Source organism: Ranitomeya variabilis, chromosome 4 (genome assembly GCF_051348905.1).
Source record: "Ranitomeya variabilis isolate aRanVar5 chromosome 4, aRanVar5.hap1, whole genome shotgun sequence".
NCBI lineage: Eukaryota > Metazoa > Chordata > Amphibia > Anura > Dendrobatidae > Ranitomeya > Ranitomeya variabilis.
This window is the reverse complement of record NC_135235.1, coordinates 691,630,878-691,656,957: the sequence shown is the minus strand read 5'-3', so window position 1 is coordinate 691,656,957 and position 26,080 is coordinate 691,630,878. Positions and strand designations below refer to the sequence as shown.

The window sequence follows — 26,080 nt, the reverse complement described above, 5'->3', positions numbered from 1 at the left end:
TGGAAAGGGATATTGTTTATCATGGCTCCCCAGCCCCTCCTGCTGGCATCTGATGTAATTGTAGTTAGCGGGACCTGAGTCCAGCTCACACCTCTGTGGAGGTTTCTGGAATTTATCCACCATGCCAGAGGCTCTTACTCGAACCCGGCGTGTGTAGCTTTCTGTTTAGAGAACTGGGATGTTCCAGTTCCCTAAAATATGAGCTTGAAGGACTCTGGAGTGGGCCTGAGCCCAGGATACCGATTGGATGCAGGCTTTCATGGAGCCAGCCCAAGAGCGACATGCCTTCTCGGAGTGTAGGGGACCTCATGTCTCTGAACCTCTTGACCTTGGTTATTAAGGTCAGATGGTGGTCTTCTGGAAGGAAAGACATCTGTTTTGTAGATTTCAGGAGCAGGGCTGTGGAGTCGGTAAGCCACAGTTGCGACTCCGACTCCTGGATTTTATCAGGTTCTGACTCCGGCTCTGACTCCTTCATAAATGGCCAATTCATAACAATAAATTTACTGTTGTAAAATATTAACATCGTGCTTATTCAGTTTCTCACCATCATATAAGTAATCAGACCACTTAGAGCAAAAACTATATTTATTAGAATACAATTAGAATATAGCAAATAACTTTTATAAACTTTTATAAACTCTTGTAAGTAAATATGTAATAAACACTGTTATGCAGTTAATAAGAAGAAATCTATAAATTTGTCCTCAGAAAAAGTATTGCCTCTGTCAGATCCTCCTTCATGGATGCCCTCAAAACTGATCTAATTAATTTGAGAGCAGAGAACAACCTCTCTACACTAACTTGGGTTGGTGGCAAAGCAGTAACCACTCGGGCAACATCTCTGACAATGTCAGGATACAGAGGAATCGCTTGTTGCACTGTTATTTTTGATGAACGGTGACATTTCTCAATTTCTTTTAGTGCACATGAAAAATTCTGCTGAAATGTACTGGCTACGTTCTTTGATGGGGATGACTCTTCTATGTGGGAACGCTTTGCACGGTCCTTGTGATCCAAATATTTTTCGAAATTAAATTCTTCATCAGTTGATGAGGGTGAAGATGTGGCAAGATGACCAAATTCTTCTTGTTCCTCCTGACTGTTCTGCAACCCTTTCATCCTTACTGCTATTTCAAACAGAGCTTCTTTTCCTTTAGTTAGCTGTTGATCATCTAGAAGAATCCGATGCATTGGGTCTACATAAACAGCTGCCAAAAGAATGTTATTTTGTAATAGTAGTTCCTCTCTCCATTTCAGTGATGTAGCAATGCCACTTGCAATTAACCCTCCTCTTTGGGACAGGCGAAACATCAGGTTCTTCCACACCTTTAAGAAAATACCTGGAGTTAAGTCCTCTGCTTGTAATTTAGTCACTGTAAATGGGTGCTCTAGCAATTTTTCCAGCTCAGTCACCTGATTCCACTGACTTTCATTTAGCGTCAGTTGAGGGTTAGCCATGTCTACAAGAAAGGTTTTCAGTTCAACCAAGCGCTGAATCATTAAGTAAGTACTGCCCCATCGTGTGGCTTAATCAATAATTGCCCCTTTTCAGCACGTCTCTTCAAAATTGAGTCAACTTTAGGGGTTATGGCAACAGTAGCCAATTTTCTCACCTTGCCAATCAGTGCAGCAGCATGTCCTTCTTGCAGACTGTCTCTTATAGCCAAATGTAGCGTATGCACAACACAGCGCATGTGATGAATGAAAGAACGTATTGACCGTTTCAACAAAATCATCTAAACTATCATGTTGCTGTTCATCTGAAGCAACTTCAGTTTGCTCCTCAGTTACAATACTGTGTTCCTCTATTTCAAACATTTCTGTGTCTGTGGACCCAGAATGTTCTTCTAGCTGCTGGTCACCATCATTACTCTCATTCATTAGCTTAATAGTACTTATATTTGAAGCATTGTCAGTTACGACAGAAAGAACTTGCTCTTTTTTAAGTTCATAGTCTTGCAGAACCTTTTCCACCAAGACATGGAGAAACTCACTGGTGTGATGAGCTTTGGTGTCTTTTACAGCCAATGTCTTGGTAACTATTTCATTTTTGTCACAAACAAATCGGACATTGATGGCAAAATAGTTCACTCTGACGTGTGCAGGCATCCATTTTAAGCAACAGAAAGCGTCCTTTGAGAGTTTTTTTAAGTTTTTCCTTTTGTTTAAAAGCTTCTTCAATTACTAATTTTCTAATATTCTCTCTCTCCAGAGAAACACCAAGCTTGCGACCATTTCCCCATTCAGTCACATAAAAGCTGGTCATGAAATTAGTGAAATAGGCCGACTATCCTTTACAAGCTCTATGATCTGTTTTTTAAATGAATCTACTGTCATTGTCACAGTAACTTTGTCACTGACAAAATATCTTGCAACTGATGGCTGCAAAGTTCTCTGCTCATTTGTTTGGCTGGAAGAGCTGGGCACTGGTTCATTGGTTTGGATGCAGTCTCTCATTCACTGCTTTCAGTACTTCTGGACGAAAGCGCTGTAAATGTCTCTTTAGATTAGAAGCTCTGGTAGGAGTATTTTTATCTTTGCCTGAATATGCACCATCTTGGCTTCACAGCATTTGTTTTCGTCTGGATCATTTGTCATACACTGACAGAAATAATGTTTTCTATCTTGAGTGATGGTAAAATGTTCAAATACAGCTGATTTAATGTGACGCTTCTTTGACATTCTCAGGTTTTTAATTCTGCCTTCACAATCCAAATGACAATTGTTTTTCCTAAAAACAAATGTACAAAATTATTGCCAGGTCGTACAACTGATATAGTGGTCAGTAATACTGTTATTCCTCATGTACTCACAGTTAACTGATGCAAAGTTTGTTGAAAGGATAATACTTCTTACAGTCTTCCTCTTCTGAGTAGCAGCTGTGAGATGCTTGGAAGACGCACACCTAGTAAACATCTAGTCTAGAGGAGGAGCTTTACTACTAAGAATTTGCAACACATTTTCACTTTCAGTTTCATACATTTTAAGTAGGGGGGTTGGGGCAGCATGAGGTTATCCAAGTATAAGATTAGATAAGGGCAGTGGAGAACAGACACACAAGAAGTAAGAAATGTCTCTATCTCCAGCAGAACTGCTTATCACTGTTGTTCATAGTTTGATAGAACATATATTTGAGTAACATTTATAAAATTCATATGAAAGTTCAATTATGAAATATTAATAATTTTTTTTTAAAGCTGGAGTCGGAGTCGGTACATTTCTATCAACTCCGACTCCACAGCCCTATTCAGGAGTACTCCTAGGAATTTCCTAGTTTTGGAGGGCAGTAGCTGAGACTTTTTCAGGTTCAGGATCCACCCCAGAGATGTTAAAATATCGAGGGTCTTTGATACATAAGATTCCAGGGCTGTCTTGGTGGAGGCTACCATCAGCAAGTCGTTCAAGTAAGGCAATATACAGATGCCTCGACTCCAGATAGAGGATACTACTTCTGCCATTACCTTGGAGAAGATTCTTGGCGCTGAGGAGATGCCAAACAGAAGGACATTGAACTGATAGTGTTCCACCTGCCGACCTTCCTGTACCGCAAACCTGAGATATTTTCTGTGTCTCGGGTGGATTGGAATATGGAAGTAGGCATCTTTCAAGTCGATGGTTGACAAAGACGCGAGGCCCAATCAACAGAATGGCTGACCTTACAGATTCCATCTTGAATCTGCGGTATCTTATATGTTGGTTCAGTCCCTTAAGATTTATAATGATACAGGCCTCGCCTGAGGGTTTGGCTACCAGAAACAGTTGAGAGTAGTGGCCCAGACCCCATTCCGACTCTGGAACCTGGGAGATCACGTTTGATCTTACAAGGTCTCTCAGACCTACAGTACTAGCAGCGCTGTTTGATCTTGTGGGGTTGGAAGGGAAGTGACTTTCAGATCCCGTGCAGGGGAGGAGATGAACTCTATTAATAGGCCCTCCTTGATAAGATTGAGGACCCAGTGACAACTGGTGATGTTCTGCCACTGATGTACATATCTTGAGAGTCCCCCCCACACCAGGGTGAAGTCATCGTTTCTCTTGGCTTGTTGGGACTGCTGTTGCTGGGGGATGAGAATATTCTTCCTCCCACCTTCTGCATAGCTCCACCTCCCGGACTTGCCCTTCCCCCTCTGGGAGGTTTGAGGCTGTGCGGCATGAAAACAAAGTTTTTTTTAGGGTTTTTTTGTTCCGGGAGGGCTTTTCTTATCGGTGGCCTTTTCTAGGATCTCGTCTAGGGAAGGCCCAAAGACATATTCTCCTTTAAAGGGTATGGCCATAACTTGGCTTTGAAGGTGATGTCACCAGGCCACATCTTGAGCCAGAGAGCTCTCCTAGCCGAGTTGGATTGCACAAGTGACCTGGCGGCAACTCTGATGGATTCCATGGAAGCATCCCCTAAAAACCTAGTAGCCCTTAGGAGGCTATGCAGTGAGTCTAACAGTTCACCCCTGGAGGTACCCTGGGATATATGAGTTTCTAGTTCCTCTAACCAGCCGGAGAGGGCTCTAGCTACCCAGGTGGAAGCAGTATGAGCCTTTAAAGCAACCGTAGATGTCTCCCAGGACTTCTTCAAGAGACTCACTATTTTTCTGTCCATTGGATCCTTCAAGGGATCCTGCAATTGCAAAGAATCTTCAAATGGGAGTGCGGTTCTTTTCGTAACCCTTGACCCCTGTACGTCGACTTTGGGAATATCCCATCTAACAGAATCACCTTCTAGGGGGAATCTGTGTTTCATCTCTGAGGGGGTGCTGAGGCGTTTTTTCGGCAGTTCCCACTCCTGAGAAATCATGTCAAGTATATTAGCATGCACCTTGAACCCTACACGTTTTCCCATTTTTAGCCCACAAAACATCTGGTCCTGAATGGACTGAGGCTCGGATTCCTCTTCCAGTCCCAAAGTGCTGCGTACTGCAGATACCAGCTCCTCAATCCACTCCGAGGAAAAGAGATATTTTCTGGCTTCAGAGGCCTTAAGTGACACGGGTTCAACCAGTCTACCAGAGGACGATGAGTAGGATAGGTCTGATTCAGAGTCCTCAACCTGTATTTTCCTTTTCTTCCCTGGAGAAGGGGGTGGAGGGGTAAAAGCCACCAGGGAAGACTGCACCTCCTGCTTGACCAGACAGCGAATCTCTTCCAAAAGGGAGGGTTGCTCTGCTCTGACTACTTTGTCGATACATGACTGGCAGAGCTTTTTATCCCATAGCGAGGGTAGCTTTATATTACAAATGCAGTACTTTTTCCTAATAGTGGCTTTGGGGGTAGACTTGTTTCCCTGGATCGAGAGGGAGAGAGGTGTCAGACAAGAAGGACCCCCTAAATTATCTACCTGAGGACCCCATCCCTTCATACACTTACTGTGGCAGGGGCAGAGCTGGGCTCTGCAGATGCAGGACATGAATTGCCTTCCATGCTGAAGGATAGTCTTACCTCTGTGGTGACTTCGGGCAGGTTTTATGGCGGTCGATAGCCGGCCCCCCAGAGTGGGTTGTTTCCCCCTCCCCCTCCTGGGTCCATGTGCAGGTGGTGCAGCGTCTACGAACACCAAGCACTGTTCCTGGATGGAAGTTCAGATGTGCTCCACTGGAACACAAAGTCCCGGAAGTGACGCGTGCTGACACCACTTCCGGTACACCGAGCCACACATATGGAGTGGGAGAAGACCGGGGAGCTCAGGGAGGCCCCCGGTCAGGATCTCTGGCCTGCTTTGCCCTTTTGGGGGTGCGGGAAGGCCAGGAGGGGGTCCCGAGGTCACCCAACAGGGGACGATGGGAGCAGCCTGGAGGAGGTGAGGAGTGACCACTTGCTGCACGGAAATACAGGCTCTGCCTGTCAAACAAGGTACTGCAGTCGCCGGCCACCACAGCACACGGAGACCTTTCCCTGCCCCATGGGGACAGGAAAGACACTGGCAAGTGGGAGGTGAGAGGGCCTTTTAACCTCTCTGTGTTTCCTGTCACCCATCAGGGCAAAGAGGCAACCTCTGTATGCCGTCGTGGAAGGTGACTAGACAAATAAAGGTTTCCACATTATTAGTGGCTCAAAGGCTCTTAAAAACCAATATGGCTCCCTTAAACCAATCCAGCAATAACTCTTCTCTCAAAGTCAAATCTCCCCCTCGATTCTGAACCTTGCAGTGTGTGTCTCCCGAAGCACAATCTGGGCACTATGGGTAATAAAATGGTATATTTGCAATATTCAATTCAACATCCACTGTGTGCTAACTTCCAGAAAGTGCCTGTGGAATCAAAATAGTCACTACTCCTATAGATTAATTCCCCGAGGGTTATAATTTCCCAAATTTAGTCACTTTATGAAGATTTCTACTGCTCTAGTTTTCTGCCATTTTGTCATACTAGGGCTTCTGCAAATGGTGTGTCCCATCTCCTTTGGGATCTGCTCCTGCGACATCTTCTGTCACCAAGTGCAGCCTTAGGCTACTTTCACACTAGCGTTGTGTGACGGACGTCGCAATGCATCGTTATGTAGAAAAAACGCATCCTGCAAAGTTGCTCTCAGGATGCGTTTTTTCTCCATAGACTTACATTAGCGAAGCATTGCGACGGATTGCCACACAGCTCATCCGTCGTGGGACGAATGCATCGTGTCGGCACAAAAAAGCTCCATGTAATGTTTTTTTCTGCGTCGAGTCCGCCATTTTTGACCGCACATGCGCGGCCGAAACTCCGCCCCCTCCTCCCCTAAACTCACAATGGGCAGCGGATGCGTTATAAAACTGCATCCACTGCCCAGGTTGTGCTACAATAACACACTGTCCGTCGGTACGTCGGGCCGACGGTTTGCGATGGCCCGTACCGACGGACTAGTGTGAAAGTAGCCTTATTCATTTTGCAGGTGTTGCTGGTAATGGAGGAGACGTCGGAACCCGCAGCTCTGGGAGGCACAGGCTCTGTCCAGCCACTAAGATTATGGTGCTTGGGAAAAGTAATACCATTCAGTCTACGTTTATGGATTATAATACAGGTCCTTCTCAAAAAATTAGCATATAGTGTTAAATTTCATTATTTACCATAATGTAATGATTACAATTAAACTTTCATATATTATAGATTCATTATCCATCAACTGAAATTTGTCAGGTCTTTTATTGTTTTAATACTGATGATTTTGGCATACAACTCCTGATAACCCAAAAAACCTGTCTCAATAAATTAGCATATTTCACCCGTCCAATCAAATAAAAGTGTTTTTTAATAACAAACAAAAAAACCATCAAATAATAATGTTCAGTTATGCACTCAATACTTGGTCGGGAATCCTTTGGCAGAAATGACTGCTTCAATGCGGCGTGGCATGGAGGCAATCAGCCTGTGACACTGCTGAGATGTTATGGAGGCCCAGGATGCTTCAATAGCGGCCTTAAGCTCATCCAGAGTGTTGGGTCTTGCGTCTCTCAACTTTCTCTTCACAATATCCCACAGATTCTCTATGGGGTTCAGGTCAGGAGAGTTGGCAGGCCAATTGAGCACAGTAATACCATGGTCAGTAAACCATTTACCAGTGGTTTTGGCACTGTGAGCAGGTGCCAGGTCGTGCTGAAAAATGAAATCTTCATCTCCATAAAGCATTTCAGCCGATGGAAGCATGAAGTGCTCCAAAATCTCCTGATAGCTAGCTGCATTGACCCTGCCCTTGATGAAACACAGTGGACCAACACCAGCAGCTGACATGGCACCCCACACCATCACTGACTGTGGGTACTTGACACTGGACTTCAGGCATTTTGGCATTTCCTCCTCCCCAGTCTTCCTCCAGACTCTGGCACCTTGATTTCCGAATGACATGCAAAATTTGCTTTCATCAGAAAAAAGTACTTGGGACCACTTAGCAACAGTCCAGTGCTGCTTCTCTGTAGCCCAGGTCAGGCGCTTCTGCCGCTGTTTATGGTTCAAAAGTGGCTTTACCTGGGGAATGCGGCACCTGTAGCCCATTTCCTGCACACGCCTGTGCACGGTGGCTCTGGATGTTTCCACACCAGACTCAGTCCACTGCTTCCTCAGGTTCCCCAAGGTCTGGAATCGGTCCTTCTCCACAATCTTCCTCAGGGTCCGGTCACCTCTTCTCGTTGTACAGCGTTTTCTGCCACATTGTTTCCTTCCAACAGACTTACCATTGAGGTGCCTTGATACAGCACTCTGGGAACAGCCTATTTGTTGAGAAATTTCTTTCTGGGTCTTACCCTCTTGCTTGAGGGTGTCCATGATGGCCTTCTTGACATCTGTCAGGTCGCTAGTCTTAAGGCCCCGTCTCACTAAGCGATTTACCAACGATCACGACCAGCGATATGACCTGGCCGTGATCGTTGGTAAGTCGCTGTGTGGTCGCTGGGGAGCTGTCACACAGACCGCTCTCCAGCGACCAACGATCAGGGGAACGACTTCGGCATCGTTGAAACTGTCTTCAACGATGCCGAAGTCCCCCTGCAGCACCCGGGTAACCAGGGTAAACATCGGGTTACTAAGCGCAGGGCCGCGCTTAGTAACCCGATGTTTACCCTGGTTACCAAAAAAAACAAACTACATACTCGCCTTTCGGTGTCCCTTGCCGTCTGCTTCCTGCTCTGACTGAGCCGCCGTACAGTGAGAGCAGAGCGCAGCGGTGACGTCACTGCTGTGCTCTCACTTCTCACTGTACGGCCGGGAGTCAGTGAGAGCAGGAAGCAGACGGCAAGGGACACCGAAAGGCGAGTATGTAGTTTGTTTTTTTTGGTAACCAGGGTAAACATCGGGTTACTAAGCGCGGCCCTGCGCTTAGTAACCCGATGTTTACCCTGGTTACCAGTGAAGACATCGCTGGATCGGTGTCACACACACCGATTCAGCGATGTCAGCGGGGCCTCAACGACCAAAAAAAGGTCCAGGCCATTCTGACACGACCAGCGATCTCGCAGCAGGGGCCTGATCGCTGGTACGTGTCACACATAGCGAGATCGCTACTGAGGTCGCTGTTGCGTCACAAAACTTGTGACTCAGCAGCGATCTCGCTAGCGATCTCGCTATGTGAGACGGGGCCTTTACCCATGATGGGGGTTTTGAGTAATAAACCAGGCAGGGAGTTTTTAAAAGCCTCAGGTATCTTTTGCATGTGTTTAGAGTTAATTAGTTGATTCAGAAGATTAGGGTAATAGGTCGTTTAGAGAACCTTTTCTTGATATGCTAATTTATTGAGACAGGTTTTTTGGGTTATCAGGAGTTGTATGCCAAAATCATCAGTATTAAAACAATAAAAGACCTGACAAATTTCAGTTGGTGGATAATGAATCTATAATATATGAAAGTTTAATTGTAATCATTACATTATGGTAAATAATGAAATTTAACACTATATGCTAATTTTTTGAGAAGGACCTGTATATAAAGAAACCAGCAATATATAAGAAATCGCATATATTAACTCAATGATAACTATGATAGTTAGACAGGACCAGAGTTATTTTATAAAAAGTTATTTTATTAAGTACAAATAATAAAAGCTACCACAAAGGATAGCAACAACAGAAAGATAACAAAAAATATATAATAGTAGGTACACTCACCGGCCACTTTATTAGGTACACCATGCTAGTAACGGGTTGGACCCCCTTTTGCCTTCAGAACTGCCTCAATTCTTCGTGGCATAGATTCAACAAGGTGCTGGAAGCATTCCTCAGAGATTTTGGTCCATATTGACATGATGGCATCACACAGTTGCCGCAGATTTGTCGGCTGCACATCCCAAAGATGCTCCATACAAGGCAGGATGGATCCATGCTTTCATGTTGTTTACGCCAAATTCTGACCCTACCATCCGAATGTCGCAGCAGAAATCGAGACTCATCAGACCAAGCAACGTTTTTCCAATCTTCTACTGTCCAATTTCGATGAGCTTGTACAAATTGTAGCCTCAGTTTCCTGTTCTTAGCTGAAAGGAGTGGTACCCGGTGTGGTCTTCTGCTGCTGTAGCCCATCTGCCTCAAAGTTCGACGCACTGTGCGTTCAGAGATGCTCTTAGGCCTACCTTGGTTGTAACGGGTGGCGATTTGAGTCACTGTTGCCTTTCTATCAGCTCGAACCAGTCTGCCCATTCTCCTCTGACCTCTGGCATCAACAAGGCATTTCCGCCCACAGAACTGCCGCTCACTGAATTTTTTTTCTTTTTCGGACCATTCTCTGTAAACCCAAGAGATGGTTGTGCGTGAAAATCCCAGTAGATCAGCAGTTTCTGAAATACTCAGACCAGCCCTTCTGGCACCAACAACCATGCCACGTTCAAAGGCACTCAAATCACCTTTCTTCCCCATACTGATGCTCGGTTTGAACTGCAGGAGATTGTCTTGACCATGTCTACATGCCTAAATGCACTGAGTTGCCGCCATGTGATTGGCTGATTAGAAATTAAGTGTTAACAAGAAGTTGGACAGGTGTACCTAATAAAGTGGCCAGTGAGTGTATGTTAGCATGGACTTGTATCAATGTGTAATGTGATCCCAATAATGTGCTGGAAAACGCACAGCGGTCACAGGCCCAATGTAGCCGCAATCTATCCTATAAATTAAAGGTGTCCATTGTAATTGACACACCGCGAAAGACAACCCCACATATGTATGTGGAGAGAGGGAAGAAATAAAACCTCCCGCAATCGGTAAAGAGCTGGTAAATAGTCTATCGCTTACCTATATAGAGAGATTGCTGCTGCCAAACAGTAAAAAAAGTAAAAGGTTAATTACCCTCGAAGTCTGTTCTGTGGCGAGGGACCGGACCGCTTTTCCGGTCCCTCGCCACAGAACAGACTTCATGGGTAATTAACCTTTTACTTTTTTTACTGTTTGGCAGCAGCAATCTCTCTATATAGGTACGCGATAGACTATTTACCAGCTCTTTACCGATTGCGGGAGGTTTTATTTCTTCCCTCTCTCCACATACATATGTGGGGTTGTCTTTCGCGGTGTGTCAATTACAATGGACACCTTTAATTTATAGGATAGATTGCGGCTACATTGGGCCTGTGACCGCTGTGCGTTTTCCAGCACATTATTGGGATCAGATTACACATTGATACAAGTCCATGCTAACATACCTACTATTATATATTTTTTGTTATCTTTCTGTTGTTGCTATCCTTTGTGGTAGCTTTTATTATTTGTACTTAATAAAATAACTTTTTATAAAATAACTCTGGTCCTGTCTAACTATCATACGTTTATGGATTAGCGTGCTGTTCAGCTGGTGTAATCTGCTACCTACTTCAGCCAATAGGAAAGCACCGCACTCTACTAAAGCTTGAAGCAAATTTCTGGAACCTGCCACATACAGCCTTGTTCTCCTCTGTTTCAGTCCTCTGTGCCAAGCTCCAGGTTTGTTTATTTTTTTCGTTTCCTGTTGTGACCCCCTGCTCGTTTACGGAGTAATCTTGAGTCTTCTGATTTTGTATTTTCTCTGCCTTCCTGGTTGTGACCCTACTACATGACTATTCTTCTTGTCATCTCACTCCACAGTACAACAGGTAACAATGAGGGCCAAGCATAGGGGTCTCTGTGTAAATCCAGATCAATGTAATGCGGTTAAAGGGTGGGGAGCAAGACAATCCCTGGCATCAGGAAAATGGAGTAGATAGCACCAAGACTGTTCATACTGGCCATCTTTTGAGCTGCCAGGTGATCACCAACAGCTCTTCCAATACATTGTGTCTGCAAATTATTTCTGCAAGATCTGCAATCAAACAGCTAAAAGGCGTTCCTTCCCTTCTTAACCCTGCCATGGGTCCAGACAGTAGTGTATAACTGTATATAAGGTATTGTCAGATTCAAGGGAAGTTGGAAAATAATTTGTGAGATTCATCTTTTTGCTATTTACCATTTGTGAAAATTAAAAAATTGGAGCTTATATTTCGTGAAGAATTCCAAAGTTATCACATAAAGTGACACAGATTTGAAAAATGGGGCCTGACAAAACTGGCTGCAGGAAGTGGTTACCGTAAATCAGAATATTTTGGGCACCAACTACTGTAGTCAAAATCTGTGACCATATTCAATAACACATCTACTGGAATGATCAAACTCAACCATCTTCATCAGTAAAAAAATGAGTAACTAGTGGTGAAACCTCTTTGGGGTTCGTTGGCTCTTGGCAATCTAAACTATCGTAAGGGTCAATATTTTCTATCAAATGAAGAAATATTAGATAGTCGAACATAACGTTTTATAATAAGGCAGAGCCGAAGTGTCTTGAATTTAGATTTCGGGCATTTGGAAGAGGTAATGGAGACCTTTTGCTAAAGACTATCAGGGAGTTACAGAGCTAAAAAGAGTTCTGACCAGAAGAGAAGAGAAAGTATTAGTGCTGCCCGTTTCAGGAGAGATTGTGCAGTAATCTGAATTCCTTAGGATCGAAAACAAAGGAATTTATGATGTGGAGTGAATCCATGAAACCAGGGCTCCAGCCATGCCAACACATCTCCTGCAGGCGTGAATAAATGTATATTACAGCCATCAGCCATGCACAGCTTAGAGATATATAATGGCACAAGTGCAATGTGTTATGATCCGGTGACCTTGGAGCAACATGTAACTTTCTCTGGAGAAGGTGGAAACTATACTGACCGCAATACCTGAACTTAACACCGCAACTAGAAGTAGCCGTGGGGTGTGCCTACCAGCCCTAGACACCTCGACACAGCCGGAGGACTAAATACCCCTAAAGATGGAAATAGAAATACTATCTAGCCTCAGAGCAGAACCCCAAAGGATAGGCAGCCCCCCACAAATATTGACTGTGAATAGGAGAGGAATGACACACGCAGGCAGAAACAAGATTTAGCAAAAGAGGCCACTCTAGCTAGATAGAAAAGGATAGGACAGAATACTGAGCGGTCAGTAAAAAAACCCTTTCAAAAATATCCACAGCAGATAATACAAAAATTCCACATCTAACTAAAGACGAGGAAAGTATATCTGCAACTCCAGAGAATCCAACAAGACTGAAAATATACCGACAATCTAAGCTGGACAAGAACAAATTAATAGCAATACATTACTAAGCACACAGCATGTGTGCAACAAAACAAAACCAGAAACTTATCTTTGCTGATATGGTAGCAAGGCAGGAGTAACCAGACAGAGGTAAAGAACCTCTGAACAACCATGGACAACTGGCAAGGACTAATGAATCCTGCAAACCTAAATACCCCAGTCAGAGCTGCAATCAGCAGATACACCTGACCAGGGCTGGGACCCGGAGACAACTGCATTACCATCTACAACCACCGGAGGGAGCCCAGAAGTAGAATTCACAACAGTAATGGTTTTTGAATAGTTGATCGAAATTCTGTTTAGTCGGTTTTAAAATAATATGAAAAGTCAGGATAAAGGGAAACTCTGCTGTTATTGTAGAGAAATTCACACTTGGCCTCACTGCACATTTAATGTTGTTGATCATAAAAGTGACGTTTGGCCAGAAAGACGGGACCTGGTCTTGTAGGGACCATATGAGCACATTCAGCAGCACAGAAGGGAGAGAAGGGAGATTCATCCAATAAGATATCAGGGTTCTAGGAAGCCAACAGCATCATTACCCTCCGCTTTCTCTTATAGGCCCATTATAATATTTTTTTCAAGTGATTTTCTAACTTGTCAACACATTCTACGTATGCTGTCATTTGACTTTATAGTTTACAGATCTGGGCAGGAAACGGTCAGGAGCTTTCATAATTTCACAAAGTAATTTCAACATTTTCAGATGGAGAATGTTGTGGTCTTAAGGCAAAATGGTGATCACATGATTGTGATACGGCCGGACTACACCACCGATGAAGCAGCCACAGCCGGTGACGGAGAAGAATCTGTGACTTCTCTGCATTTAGTGGTTACTACTCACCTGGGTAGTCATATGTAGGAATCTCCTCTTTACACCGCTCATCACCCCTGACATATGTCTCTGTAGTAATAATATGGGTCAGATCTTCACCCTGAAACAAATATTGTAAAAGTCACAGACAGATGGAACAGTCACATCTATGATCAGCTCTAATCCTGCCATCTCCATCGTTCTCATTACACAAGTATAAAACATATAATACTGGTGGACAAAACACGACTGAGCACAAGACCTTCACAGCCATCTACACATCATAGGGGAGATCTCCTGACACCTTCTCTCCATCTACCTGATGATCCTGAGGAACATTGGGATCTTCTTGTTTACAGTCCTGTGGAAGAGGATGGGGACATCTCTCTGGTGTTGTCCTCTTACTGGATAGATCTGGAGGAAACACATACAGGGACTGAATTCATTCTTTACATACAGATAATTATAGGCTGTGTGTATTTAGTCCTGTCTATTACCTGGTGATGTAAGGGGCTGATGAACATCCATCATGAAGTCCTTGTACAGACCTTTGTGTCCTTCGAAATACTCCCACTCCTCCATGAAGAAATACACAGCGACATCCTGACACCTTATAGGAACCTGACACATACAATGATACCGTCATCCCCCCGATCCCTTCATAGCGTTACTGTATAATGTCCCAGCATTCCCTGCAGTGTCACCTCTCCAGTCAGCAGCTCAATCATCTTGTAGGTGAGTTCTAGGATCTTCTGGTCATTGATGTCCTCATGTATCAGGGGGTGAGGTGGAGGCTCCGTGATTGGGCTCAGGGGTCTTCTCCATCCCTCAGACACAGGGTCCTGACAGCGCTCACTAGAGGTCTTCTTCACTACTGTGTAATCCTGGTTATGGAGAGACACATTAATAAATCTCACTACAGACATTTCCAGAGTCCTCACCTCCCCAGTTCTGTCCATCTGTTATTCCCATAGATAAGAATGATGTAATGTGACGTCATCAGAATCTCTCACCTCTCCAGTAAGCCGGAAGAGGATCTCTAGGGCGAGGTGTAATATCCTCTCCACCATCTTGTCTCTGTCCATATCCATCGTTGATGGGCAAGTAAAAAAAATTCTCTTATATAGAAGATCTTCACTGAGAGGATCCGATATTGTAGAGACCTGAATGAGAAGATGAGCCGATGTAACATCATAAAAATCCTGTGTAATAATACAATTACTGGAGATAATAAGGGAAACATATGAGGGGATTTATTATTTTACAGTATTTAGTTTTCTTCTTTACATCTACTAATAAAACCTATATATTTAGGCCACAGACAACAAGCAGTTTCTTCCTCGGAGTCGGCAGCTGAATACGTTCCTCATAGACTCATCTTCCATAACGCTAATTCTCGTCTCATTTACCGACACTGGAATCGGCATTAGCAATACTGCAGGAGATATTCATTACACGGGACAGGAGAAATAACGACTTCATGATGAGGACGACATCTTCATCTTCGACTACGGCTCTAGAAACAGATTTGTCCAGAGTCCGTCACTGACTCCATCCCCACCGGCCTCTATATGAAGGTTTCCCGACAATACTGCGTGGGCAGGGGCATAACTACAACAGGTGCAAGGGTTGCAATCGCACCCGGGCCCTGGAGCCTAGGGGGCCCTCAAAGTCCATTTGGCCTATAGAAAAAGACTATTGCTATTAAAGATTTAAAATATTTGGGGACCCCATTGAAGCTTTTGCATCGGGGCCCATGAGTTTCAAGTTACGCCACTGTGTGGGGGGCCCCGTACTATGAGAGTAATACATGTTTCCTTGGTTCCCGTCTTTCATAGTTGGGTCATTTGTATCTATTAACGGAAAAGGAACAAAACCATTGTGATTCTTATAAGGAGACAACACAAACCCCCTAAATATAACATTTTATAACAACCCCACAATCTGTGACTCTTCAGGGTAAATCGCTCTCTCCCCATTGGATTAGAGCTGATACTATGGAGCTAAAGGGACTAAACAGACTTTCTGTCACCTCCATAAAGGGGCACTTTTCCGTGTTTGTCAGAACTGTCCGAGGATTATTAGAGGGGATAGTTTCCCCCCAATTAGAAGGGACACCTGTGGGTATTGGGGTCTTTACCTGCTACAGTTCTGGTGTGGAGCCTCCACCCGCAGAGCCGCACTCCACATACAGCTGCTCTGTGCGCACAGGACCTGTGATGAGGTCACAGGAGGGGAGGAGTCAGGGGTCACATGATCAGGGGCCTCAGTGTATGCAGGACTCTGCTGTGCTGGTTGTCATGGTGCTGGATGAGGGGAAGTTTATATGTGTGGGGTCAGGAGGGGTTTACAGTGTGGATGTAGCGGAGCCGTGTGTGTACGAGGTGTACGGAGCGGAGCCGTGTGTGTATGAGGTGTACGGAGCTGACTGTATATAACAGAAGTACATGGTGTACGCTGCGCACAGAGCGGAGCCGTGTGTGTGTGAGGTGTACGGAGCGGAGCCGTATATATAATAGAAGTACATGGTGTACGCTGCGCACAGAGCGGAGCCGTGTGCGATGCTTCGGGTATATAGGCCGCAGGGCAGACACTTGCTGAGTGTGAGGAGCGAGTGGAGTGGGATCCCAGTGAGAAGAGAATCTCCGCTGCTCCCTCCATTGATGCCGTACACAGAACAACATACAACCCCCTAATGTGACCCCATTTCGGACCCTGTACCCACCAGGGAAGTCATCTCAGGGTGTAATGGACATGTTTATCCCACAGCTGTCACTGATTTCTTTATCACTCGGTTGTGAAGATAATATTACATTTGTTCTGAGGCGCAGTGAGGGGCTCAGCTCAGGGGGAAACATCTGAGTGGGCTCCTAACCAGGTGTCACGGTGGTACCTCACCTGCCCTCTCAGCGCCTCCCTACTCACTATGGTCACCGCACGGCTTCTCAGCATGCTGCTTCCATTTGGCCTTATGGCAGGATTGGCCGGTCTCTACAGGAATATAACCCTGCTATGTCCTTCAGAGATTAGGTCCCCAGCCTATCCCGTGCCGGCAGGTCCTGTATTGGGCAGCTCCACCCACCGCCCTGCTGAATGTTGGTTCCTAGGCAGTTTATTCTGTACATGTCCAGTTTGTGGTCCCTGTTGTACCTCACACTTGTGTCTGTGACCCCCGATCAGCTGCTCCAGTCCTGGTGACTACCCTGGAGTAGTACCTGTGTCTATCAGCTGTCCAGCCTGTCCTCTCCATCAGTAACTCTAGTGAAGACCTGGTGGACACCTAGTTACACCCCTCCAGGGTGAGCCCGGCCCGTTGTGCAGTGGGTCCACATCCACTAGTGTTACACCAAGTAATTGTGCACATGTCCCAAATTTTGAAGCACAGATCATGCAGTGCACATAGCAGCAAATTTGGTCCACCCCCCAATCCACACCCATTTACCACTTCTTTCTCTCCCGGCAGGAGGAGTTGTCAGAGGGGCGCTGGTTGTGAGGAAAATTCAGCAGACGCCTGAGACTGCAGGGTGTAGACCCAAATCCGGAGACTGTCTGCTGTATCCGGGACAGTTGGGACTAGAGAGGATCAGGTGGGTTCAGGGGTCTCTGGTCCAGCGTGTGTGGGACCTGGGGATTATTGTTTGTTCCTTCATTCACAGTCGGAGCCTCCAGAACTTCCTCATCGTTATGTAACGTCACTATACGACATCCGGCTTTGTTGTGTCTGTACGGCCGTGTTCACACGTTGCAGAAATACTGTGTGTTTTTTGGTTTCTGCAGGATCAAACTCCACAATAACAATCTTCTCCCCCTTATTTGATGCGTTTTTGGTGCAGATGTGAAGTCGCGTTTTTCATGCACTTTTTATAGCACAGAAAAGCTTTGATTCTACAATTAATAAAGTTTCTGCAGTTTTTTACCTGCGTTTTTATTAGGCTCCACATAGAAGACGAGAAAAAAAGCAACAAAACCGCACAGATCAGCCGCATCCTTGGGGCACAGCGGGCGCCTTCTATGTTATAGTAGTTTTTATTAAGGATTTAAGGACACAGACAAGAACCAAATAACAGGAAAAAAGAGAAATATAAAGGGATGAAAGATAGAGGCAAAATACAGGGTGGAAAGGGTTAAGGATGAGAAGGGGGAGGGAAATATGGTTTATTGGGGAAAAGGGAAAAATAAAAGGGATAGAAGGACAATGAAAAATATTGGTCTGTACAGGATAGGCAGGGGAAGGGGTTACTGTACCTATATAATACCTTATATATAAAACATTTAAGAGGCCGGAGGGGAAGAAAAGGAACAGGAAAGGCAAGGAAAGAAAAGGGGAAGGAAGAACAGCGGTAACAGGCGGAGGGACGACATATAGAGAAATACTGACTGTTACATAATGTAAGATACTGATTGCTGGATCCTAATAGCGGCGCAGTTCTCATGGAATCTCATCCACTTTGCTTTAAACAGCAGAATTTATATGAAAAAAAGGCAGCAGAAAATCCTCAGCATTTACTCTACATGTGAACATGATCTAAATTTCACAGCAGAGTGGACGTGATTCCATGAAATCTCCGCTCTCTGTGGCCTGAAGACGCTGCTGAACTCTGGGGTTTGATGCATTTTTTCTCTATAAGCTTCTTCTGAAAAAAACGTAAGAAGAAAAAAAATATATGAAGAGAAAAAATCGCAGTTACATTTTTAAGCGCAGAATCAAAGCTTTTCTGTAATATTAACAAAGTGTTAAACGCGGCTTCATATCTGCCTCAAAAACGCATAAAAAATGGGGGGGGAAATCTGGTGTGGACACATGCAGAAAAAAAGCAGAAGAAAGAACTCGACATTTACGCTATGTGTGAACACGGCCTCAGCGTTAGTTTCATTACAGTATTTTATGGGTTTAATAGAGAAAAATATCAATTACACCATTTTTTCCCCCATAATTTACCAATTCCTGTAAATAATCTGATCGCTGTGTTGTGCAGGTCGTTACGATTATATTGACACAAATATGTCTGGGTCATTTACGGATTTGTGATGACATTATTTTTTCATTATCAAGTGTTTTTCATTATTATTTTTTAGTAATTTTATAGGATGAAAAAATCTCTTGTTCTCCTCTAGGACACAGAAACATCCATTGTACACAGCAGTGTATTTCTATCAGTATAATCTGCCTGTAGTCAGAGCCTGGAATATGGATCAAGTACACAGAATTCTGCCAGATCCTTCAGCAGAGATTGTGGCTCAGCAGCTGAAAGTACCTGCCAGTAATGCTGAGGCCACGGGTTCAAGATCTGGGAGCCTAACAGGAAAAAAAACCATTTTTGTAATTGCTTATTATTTTTAATACTTTTATAGGAACAAAAAATATATTTTTCTTCACCTCAGTATACAGGCACCATAAAAATACATTGTTATACAGTTGTGCTCACAAGTTTACATACCCTGGCAGAACTTTTGGCTTCTTGGCCTTTTTTCAGAGAATATGAATGATAACACCAAAACATTTTCACCACTCATGGTTAGTGGTTGGGTGAAGCCATTTATTGTCAAACTATTGTGTTTTCTCTTTTTAAATCATAATGACAACCCAAAGCATCCAAATGACCCTGATCAAAAGTTCACATACCTGGTGATTTTGGCCTGATAACATGCACAGAAGTTGACACAAATGGGTTTGAATGGCTACTAATGGTAACATCCTCACCTATGACCTGTGACAAATGTCTGGAAAATTGTTCAGGATGCAAAGAAATACCCATAAGAATTGGCAGACACAAGTGATGCTATCTGCATGATAAAGGTATATATTACTATAATAAGAGTATGGATGCATTTACTGCACATAATAGATTAATGAATAAAAAATAAAATGAATTAGGGTAGTGGATAACTTCTTTAATATTTGGTACAGAAATCTTTGTTTGAAATTAAAGAGGTCAGACATTTCCTGTAGTCCTTGACCAAGTTTGCACACAATGCAGCAGGGATTTTGACCCATTCCTCCATACAGATCTGCTCCAAATCGTTCAGGATTCGGGGCTGTCGCTGTGTAACATTGATATTCAGCTCTCTCCAAAGATTTTCTATTGATTTCAGGACTGGAGACTGGCCAGGCCACTGCAGGACCTTGAAATGCTTCTTACAGAGCCACTCCTTAGTTGCTCTTGCTGTGTGTTTTGGGTCATCGCCATGCTGGAAGACCCAGCCACGACCAATCTTCAATGCTCCTATGAAAAGAAGGAGGTTGTTGGCCAAAATTTTGCAATCCATGACCCATCCATCCTCCCTTCAATACAGTGAAGTTGTCCTGTCTGCTTTGCAGAAAAGCACCCTCAAAGAATGAGGTTTCCCCCACCATGCTTCATGGTTCGAACAGTGTTCTTCTTCCTCCAATATGGCGATGGAGTTGATAGCAAAAAGTTCTATTTTTGTCTCATCTTACCACATGACCTTCTCCATTGCCTCCTCTGGATCATCCAGATGGCCATTGGTGAAATTCTAACGGGCCTTGACATGCGCTGGCGTGAGCAACAGAACCTTGCGTGCCCTGAAAGATTTTAATCCATGATGGCATAATGTGTCTTTAGCACTACTACCAGCACCGCTGCATGGTGTCACCTTCCCCCTCCATGCTGGGACACTTACTCACTGCCCCGGATCCTTGGAGCAAATCATCTGCATACGCCTGCTTCCTGGTTGTGTGAGCGCTGCAACACCCAGCGGCACACCTAGTACGCACGTGCCACACTCCCCCATTTTTAATGGGGCAGAGCAAGCATATGCTAAATGCGCTCAGCGCTCAGAGCTATTCAGTATAATTACTACACCTGTAAAATGGCCTCCAGCCAATTTCTGGGAGTCATCCTGTCTGCATTCTCTGTAGTCAGCCGTGTGCATGTATATGTGATGATCGCTCCAGCGGCACTGAAAACATGCTCTGACATCACACTAGCAGCAGGGCAGGCCAGCACCTCCGAGGCATATAAGGAGAGGTCTGGCCAACTGTGCAGCTTGGATACCCAGTAATTAAATGGAACCGAAGCATCAGGAAGGACACAGGTATTGTCACTTAGATACACATTGATCATGTTGTTCAACTTCTGCCTGCTTTACATTGTTACCAGTCCACATACCCCTTGCTGATGAGCCGGTTTATTGAAGATGGCCCAGTTTGTGAACATTTTCCCCCCATCTCTTTTGTACCTGCTGGGCGTGTCTCTCCCCATTAATGCATGCTGTTGCAAAGAGCTGGTACCTCTGCTACCAGCGGTGTCTGAGTCTGATGTTGTCATCAAATGATCAACAACAGTCCTCTTGATGGATTCAATTGTGAACCCCCTTGGTGACTGCAACAGTAGCTAAGGAAATTTGTCCTTGTACCGTGGGTCGAGAAAGGTGGCCAACCAGTATAAGTTGCTGTTGAAAATGGGCTTCACGCGAGGGTCTTTGGACAGACAATTAGACATGAACTGTGCCATGTGTGCCAAGCTGCACTGAGGCAAATGGCCTGTGGCCCCAGAAGGAGGAACAATACCCATCCTCTCCTCCTCCTCCTCTCCAGCCCACCCATGCTGGACAGACCTGAAGCTGGGGTTGGGAGTCCCCTCTGTACCACATAAAAATAAGTCCTCTCCCTCCTCCTCTTTATCACCCAATCTTGCCTCATCATGATATTGGCTGGGCTGGGTAGGATCACCCAGTGTGAAATCTTGCTCCATTCACACTGATTTTTAGATTATGCAGCGATTCTTTCAACGTATATAGCATTGGGATGATAACTCTGATAATAGCCTGATCACCACTCACAAGGGTGGTGCAGTACTCAAAGTTATCAAGCACCTCACAAATGTCAGCAATCCACACCCACTCGACAGTTATGTGTTTTGGCTGAGTCGCAGTCTGACAGGCATGTTTAAGCTGGTATTCAGAAAGTGCCCTTTGCTGCTCACTAATCCTTGCCAACATATGATATATTCAGTTCCACCGTGTGGCCAGGTCGCAAATGAGTCAATGATTTGGCAAATTAAATTGCTTTTGAAGCACTGCAAGATCGGCAACAGCGGTAGAGGAATGGCGGAAATGGGCACAAATATGGCGCACCTTCTCAAGTAGGTATGGCAAGTCAGGGTATGTTTTGATAAATTTCTTAACCACTAGGTTCAGCACGTGAGCCATGCATGGCATGTGTACAAGCTTCCTGAGCTTTAATGCTGCCACCAGGTTACGCCCATTATCACAGACAACCTGACTGGGTTCGAGTTGCAGTGGGGAGAGCCACTGATCGGTCTGTTTTATTCCTTTCCACAGCTCTGCTGCAGTGTGTGATGTTGGACCTAAACAGATCAGCTTCAGCAGATCGTATTCCCGCTTTGCCGATGCGCTGCTGCACAGTTCCCAACTTGTGAGTGATGTGGAGGGTAACTCAGCATAGGATGAGGAGGTGGAAGAGTAGGAGGAAGAGGGGAGGCTTGATGTATATGATGCAGAAACCATGACTAAGTTTGTGCCCGCTATATGTGGCTTGGGTAGGATAACTGATGTTCCAGTTTGCGACTTTGTCCCACCCTCCACCAGGTTCAGCCAGTGTGCCGTGACAGAAATGTATCATCTCTGTCCACAACTACTTGTCCACATGTCTGTTGTTAGGTGGACCTTCCTGGTTACGGCATTGGTGAGAGCACGCTTTAGATTGTTTAACATGTGCTGGAGTAACGCAGTGACGGCACACCAGGAAAAATAGTGCCTGCTGGGAACTGAGTAACGTGGGTCAGCCACAGCTAAGAAATCACGGAAATACGGTCCCCACAAGCCTAAGTGGGAACATCTCCATGGCTAGCAACTTGGCAATGTGTGCATTTAGTATTTGTGCTTGTGGGTGCGTGGGTTGGTATTTACGCTTCCTTTTATAGATCTGGGGCACGGACAACTGGACTCTTGGCTGGGACAAACAAGTGGATGGGATTGTTGTGTCCTGTGTCTCTGCAACCGCAGACTGTGAGCAGGAAGTATGAGCATCTAATTCCTGGCCAGCAGATTGGGAAGGATGGATCACAAGAGACATGGCAGTGGTTTGACCCACAGACACTGATTTGGTACTCTGTTGTTCCGCCGACTAGGGTGCTTGGCTGCCATGTGTTTACACATACTGGTTGTGCTCTGGTTACCTTTGCCCTGGCCTCTGCTCAGCTTCATATGGAAGATGCTACAGATGGCAAGGTTTGGTTCAGAAGGACCATCCAAAAAAGAATTCTAGACAGAGGATGAACACCACCTTTGTTGTGAATTAGACTTTTTGGCTCCCTCTTGATGTCACTAGTGGTATGACTCTGGGATTGTCTTTTTTCTGTTTGGCACTCACCTGGGTCGTTAGTCCAGGGGTGTCGCTATATTAACTTCCTGGATCCTTAGTCCAGTGCCTGGCATCGTTGTAATCAGATCCTTCTGTTGCTCCTGTCTGCTGGTCCTGGCTCTTGCAAAATTAAGCTAAGTCTTGCTTCTTTGTTTTTTGAGTTACTTGCTTTGCTACTATTTTTGTCCAGCTTGTACTAAATGTGATTTCTGACCTTGCTGGAAGCTCTAGGGGGCTGGTGTTCTCCCCCCGGCCGTTAGACGGTTCGGGGGTTCTTGAATATCCAGCGTGGATATTTTAATAGGGTTTTTGCTGACCATATAAGTTATCTTACTTATTCTGCTATTAGCTAGTGGGCCTCTCTTTGCTAAATACCTAGCTCATTCTTATGTTTTTCTTTTCCTCTTACCTCACCGTTATTATTTGTTGGGGGCTTGTATCCAACTTTTGGGGTCTTTTCTCTGGAGGCAAGAAAGGTCTTTCTTTTCCCTTCTAGGGTTAGTTAGTTCTCCGGCTGGCGCGAGACGTCTAGAACCAACGTAGGCACGTTCCCCGGCTACTTCTATTTGTGGTGCTAGGATTAGATATATGGTCAGCCCAGTTACCACTGCCCTATGAGCTGGTTTTTTGTGTTTGCAGACTTGGTATTGATTCCTGAGACCCTCTGCCATTGGGGTCATAACAGTATTCCAGGCCAACATTGAATGTTTAATGCATTGCAGAAGTGGGATATAAGAAAGGAAATTCTGAATTATTTTTTTTTTTTTTTTTTTTCTCTCTTCCTCCCCTTTACCTCTGAGTGGCTTGAGCTTGCTGCAGACATGAATGTCCAGACCTTGATTACAAGTGTGGACCAGCTTGCTGCTCGTGTGCAAAGCATACAAGATTTTGTTACCAGTAGTCCTATGTCTGAACCTAAAATACCTATTCCTGAACTGTTTTCTGGAGACCGATTTAAGTTTAGGAATTTCAGGGATAATTGTAAATTGTTTCTATCTCTGAGACCCCGTTCATCTGGAGACTCAGTTCAGCAAGTTAAAATTGTTATCTCTTTTTTACGGGGCGACCCTCAGGATTGGGCTTTCTCGCTAGCGCCAGGAGATCCGGCATTGGCAAATATTGATGCGTTTTTTCTGGCGCTCGGATTGCTTTACGAGGAACCCAATCTTGAGGTTCAGGCAGAAAAAGCCTTGCTGGCTATTTCTCAGGGCCAGGATGAAGCTGAAGTGTATTGCCAAAAATTTCGGAAATGGTCCGTGCTTACTCAGTGGAATGAGTGTGCTCTGGCCGCAAACTTCAGAAATGGCCTTTCTGAAGCCATTAAGAATGTGATGGTGGGTTTCTCCATTCCTACAAGTCTGAATGATTCCATGGCGCTGGCTATTCAAATTGACCGGCGTTTGCGGGAGCGCAAAACCGCTAATCCTCTGGTGGTGTTGTCTAAACAAACACCTGATTTGATGCAATGTGATAGAATTCAGACCAGAAATGAGCGGAAAAATCATAGACGTCAGAATGGGTTGTGTTTTTACTGTGGTGATTCTACACATGTTATATCAGCATGCTCTAAACGCCTAACAAGGGTTGTTAGTCCTGTCGCCATTGGTAATTTGCAACCTAAATTTATTTTGTCTGTGACTTTAATTTGCTCATTGTCTTCTTACCCTGTTATGGCGTTTGTGGATTCAGGTGCTGCCCTGAGTCTTATGGATCTGTCATTTGCCAAGCGCTGTGGTTTTGTTCTTGAGCCGTTGGTTAATCCTATCCCTCTGAGGGGTATTGATGCTACGCCATTGGCGGAAAATAAACCGCAGTTTTGGACACAGGTAACCATGTGCATGACTCCTGAACATCGGGAGGTGATTCGTTTTCTTGTTCTGCATAAAATGCATGATTTGGTCGTTTTGGGTTTGCCATGGTTACAGACTCATAATCCAGTCTTGGATTGGAAGGCAATGTCTGTGTCAAGTTGGGGCTGTCAGGGTATTCATGGTGATTCCCCGCCGGTGTCTATTGCTTCCTCTACTCCTTCGGAAGTTCCTGAGTATTTGTCTGATTATCAGGATGTGTTCAGCGAGTCCAGGTCCAGTGTTCTGCCTCCTCATAGGGACTGTGACTGTGCCATAGATTTGATTCCAGGTAGCAAATTTCCTAAGGGAAGACTATTTAATCTGTCTGTACCTGAGCATACCGCAATGTGTTCGTATATCAAGGAATCTCTGGAGAAGGGGCATATCCGTCCTTCCTCTTCCCCTCTTGGTGCGGGATTCTTTTTTGTGGCCAAGAAGGACGGATCTTTGAGACCTTGTATTGACTATCGGCTTTTGAATAAAATCACTGTTAAATTTCAGTATCCTTTGCCTTTGTTGTCAGACTTGTTTGCCCGAATTAAAGGTGCCAAGTGGTTCACCAAGATAGATCTTCGTGGTGCGTACAACCTTGTGCGCATTAAGCGAGGAGATGAATGGAAGTCTGCATTTAATACGCCCGAAGGTCATTTTGAGTACTTGGTGATGCCTTTTGGGCTCTCTAATGCTCCTTCAGTGTTTCAGTCCTTTATGCATGATATTTTCCGGATGTATCTGGATAAATTTATGATCGTTTATCTGGATGATATTCTGTTTTTTTCTGATGACTGGGACTCGCATGTAGAGCAGGTCAGGATGGTGTTTCAGGTTTTGCGTGAGAATGCTTTGTTTGTTAAGGGCTCAAAGTGTCTCTTTGGAGTACAGAAGGTTCCCTTTTTGGGGTTTATTTTTTCCCCTTCTGCGGTGGAGATGGACCCAGTCAAGGTCCGTGCTATTCATGATTGGACTCAACCCACGTCAGTTAAGAGTCTTCAGAAGTTCTTGGGTTTTGCTAACTTCTACCGTCGTTTTATTGCTAATTT

General features: G+C 44.7%; 1 protein-coding gene across 1 annotated transcript in view; it reads right to left on the bottom strand.

Annotated features, from left to right (window-relative positions):
• Nucleotides 1-16,924, bottom strand: part of LOC143767639 (uncharacterized) — a 77,390-nt gene extending 60,466 nt beyond the window's left edge. The window contains exons 1-6 of the mRNA XM_077256084.1: nucleotides 16,743-16,924; nucleotides 14,858-15,007; nucleotides 14,549-14,728; nucleotides 14,342-14,465; nucleotides 14,164-14,258; nucleotides 13,875-13,965 (exon numbers count right to left, since the gene is read on the bottom strand). Coding sequence (XP_077112199.1) covers nucleotides 13,875-13,965; nucleotides 14,164-14,258; nucleotides 14,342-14,465; nucleotides 14,549-14,728; nucleotides 14,858-15,007; nucleotides 16,743-16,796 — 694 coding nt within the window. The 5' untranslated portion in view covers nucleotides 16,797-16,924. The remainder of the gene's footprint in view (nucleotides 1-13,874; nucleotides 13,966-14,163; nucleotides 14,259-14,341; nucleotides 14,466-14,548; nucleotides 14,729-14,857; nucleotides 15,008-16,742) is intronic.
• Nucleotides 16,925-26,080: the final 9,156 nt, after the last annotated feature.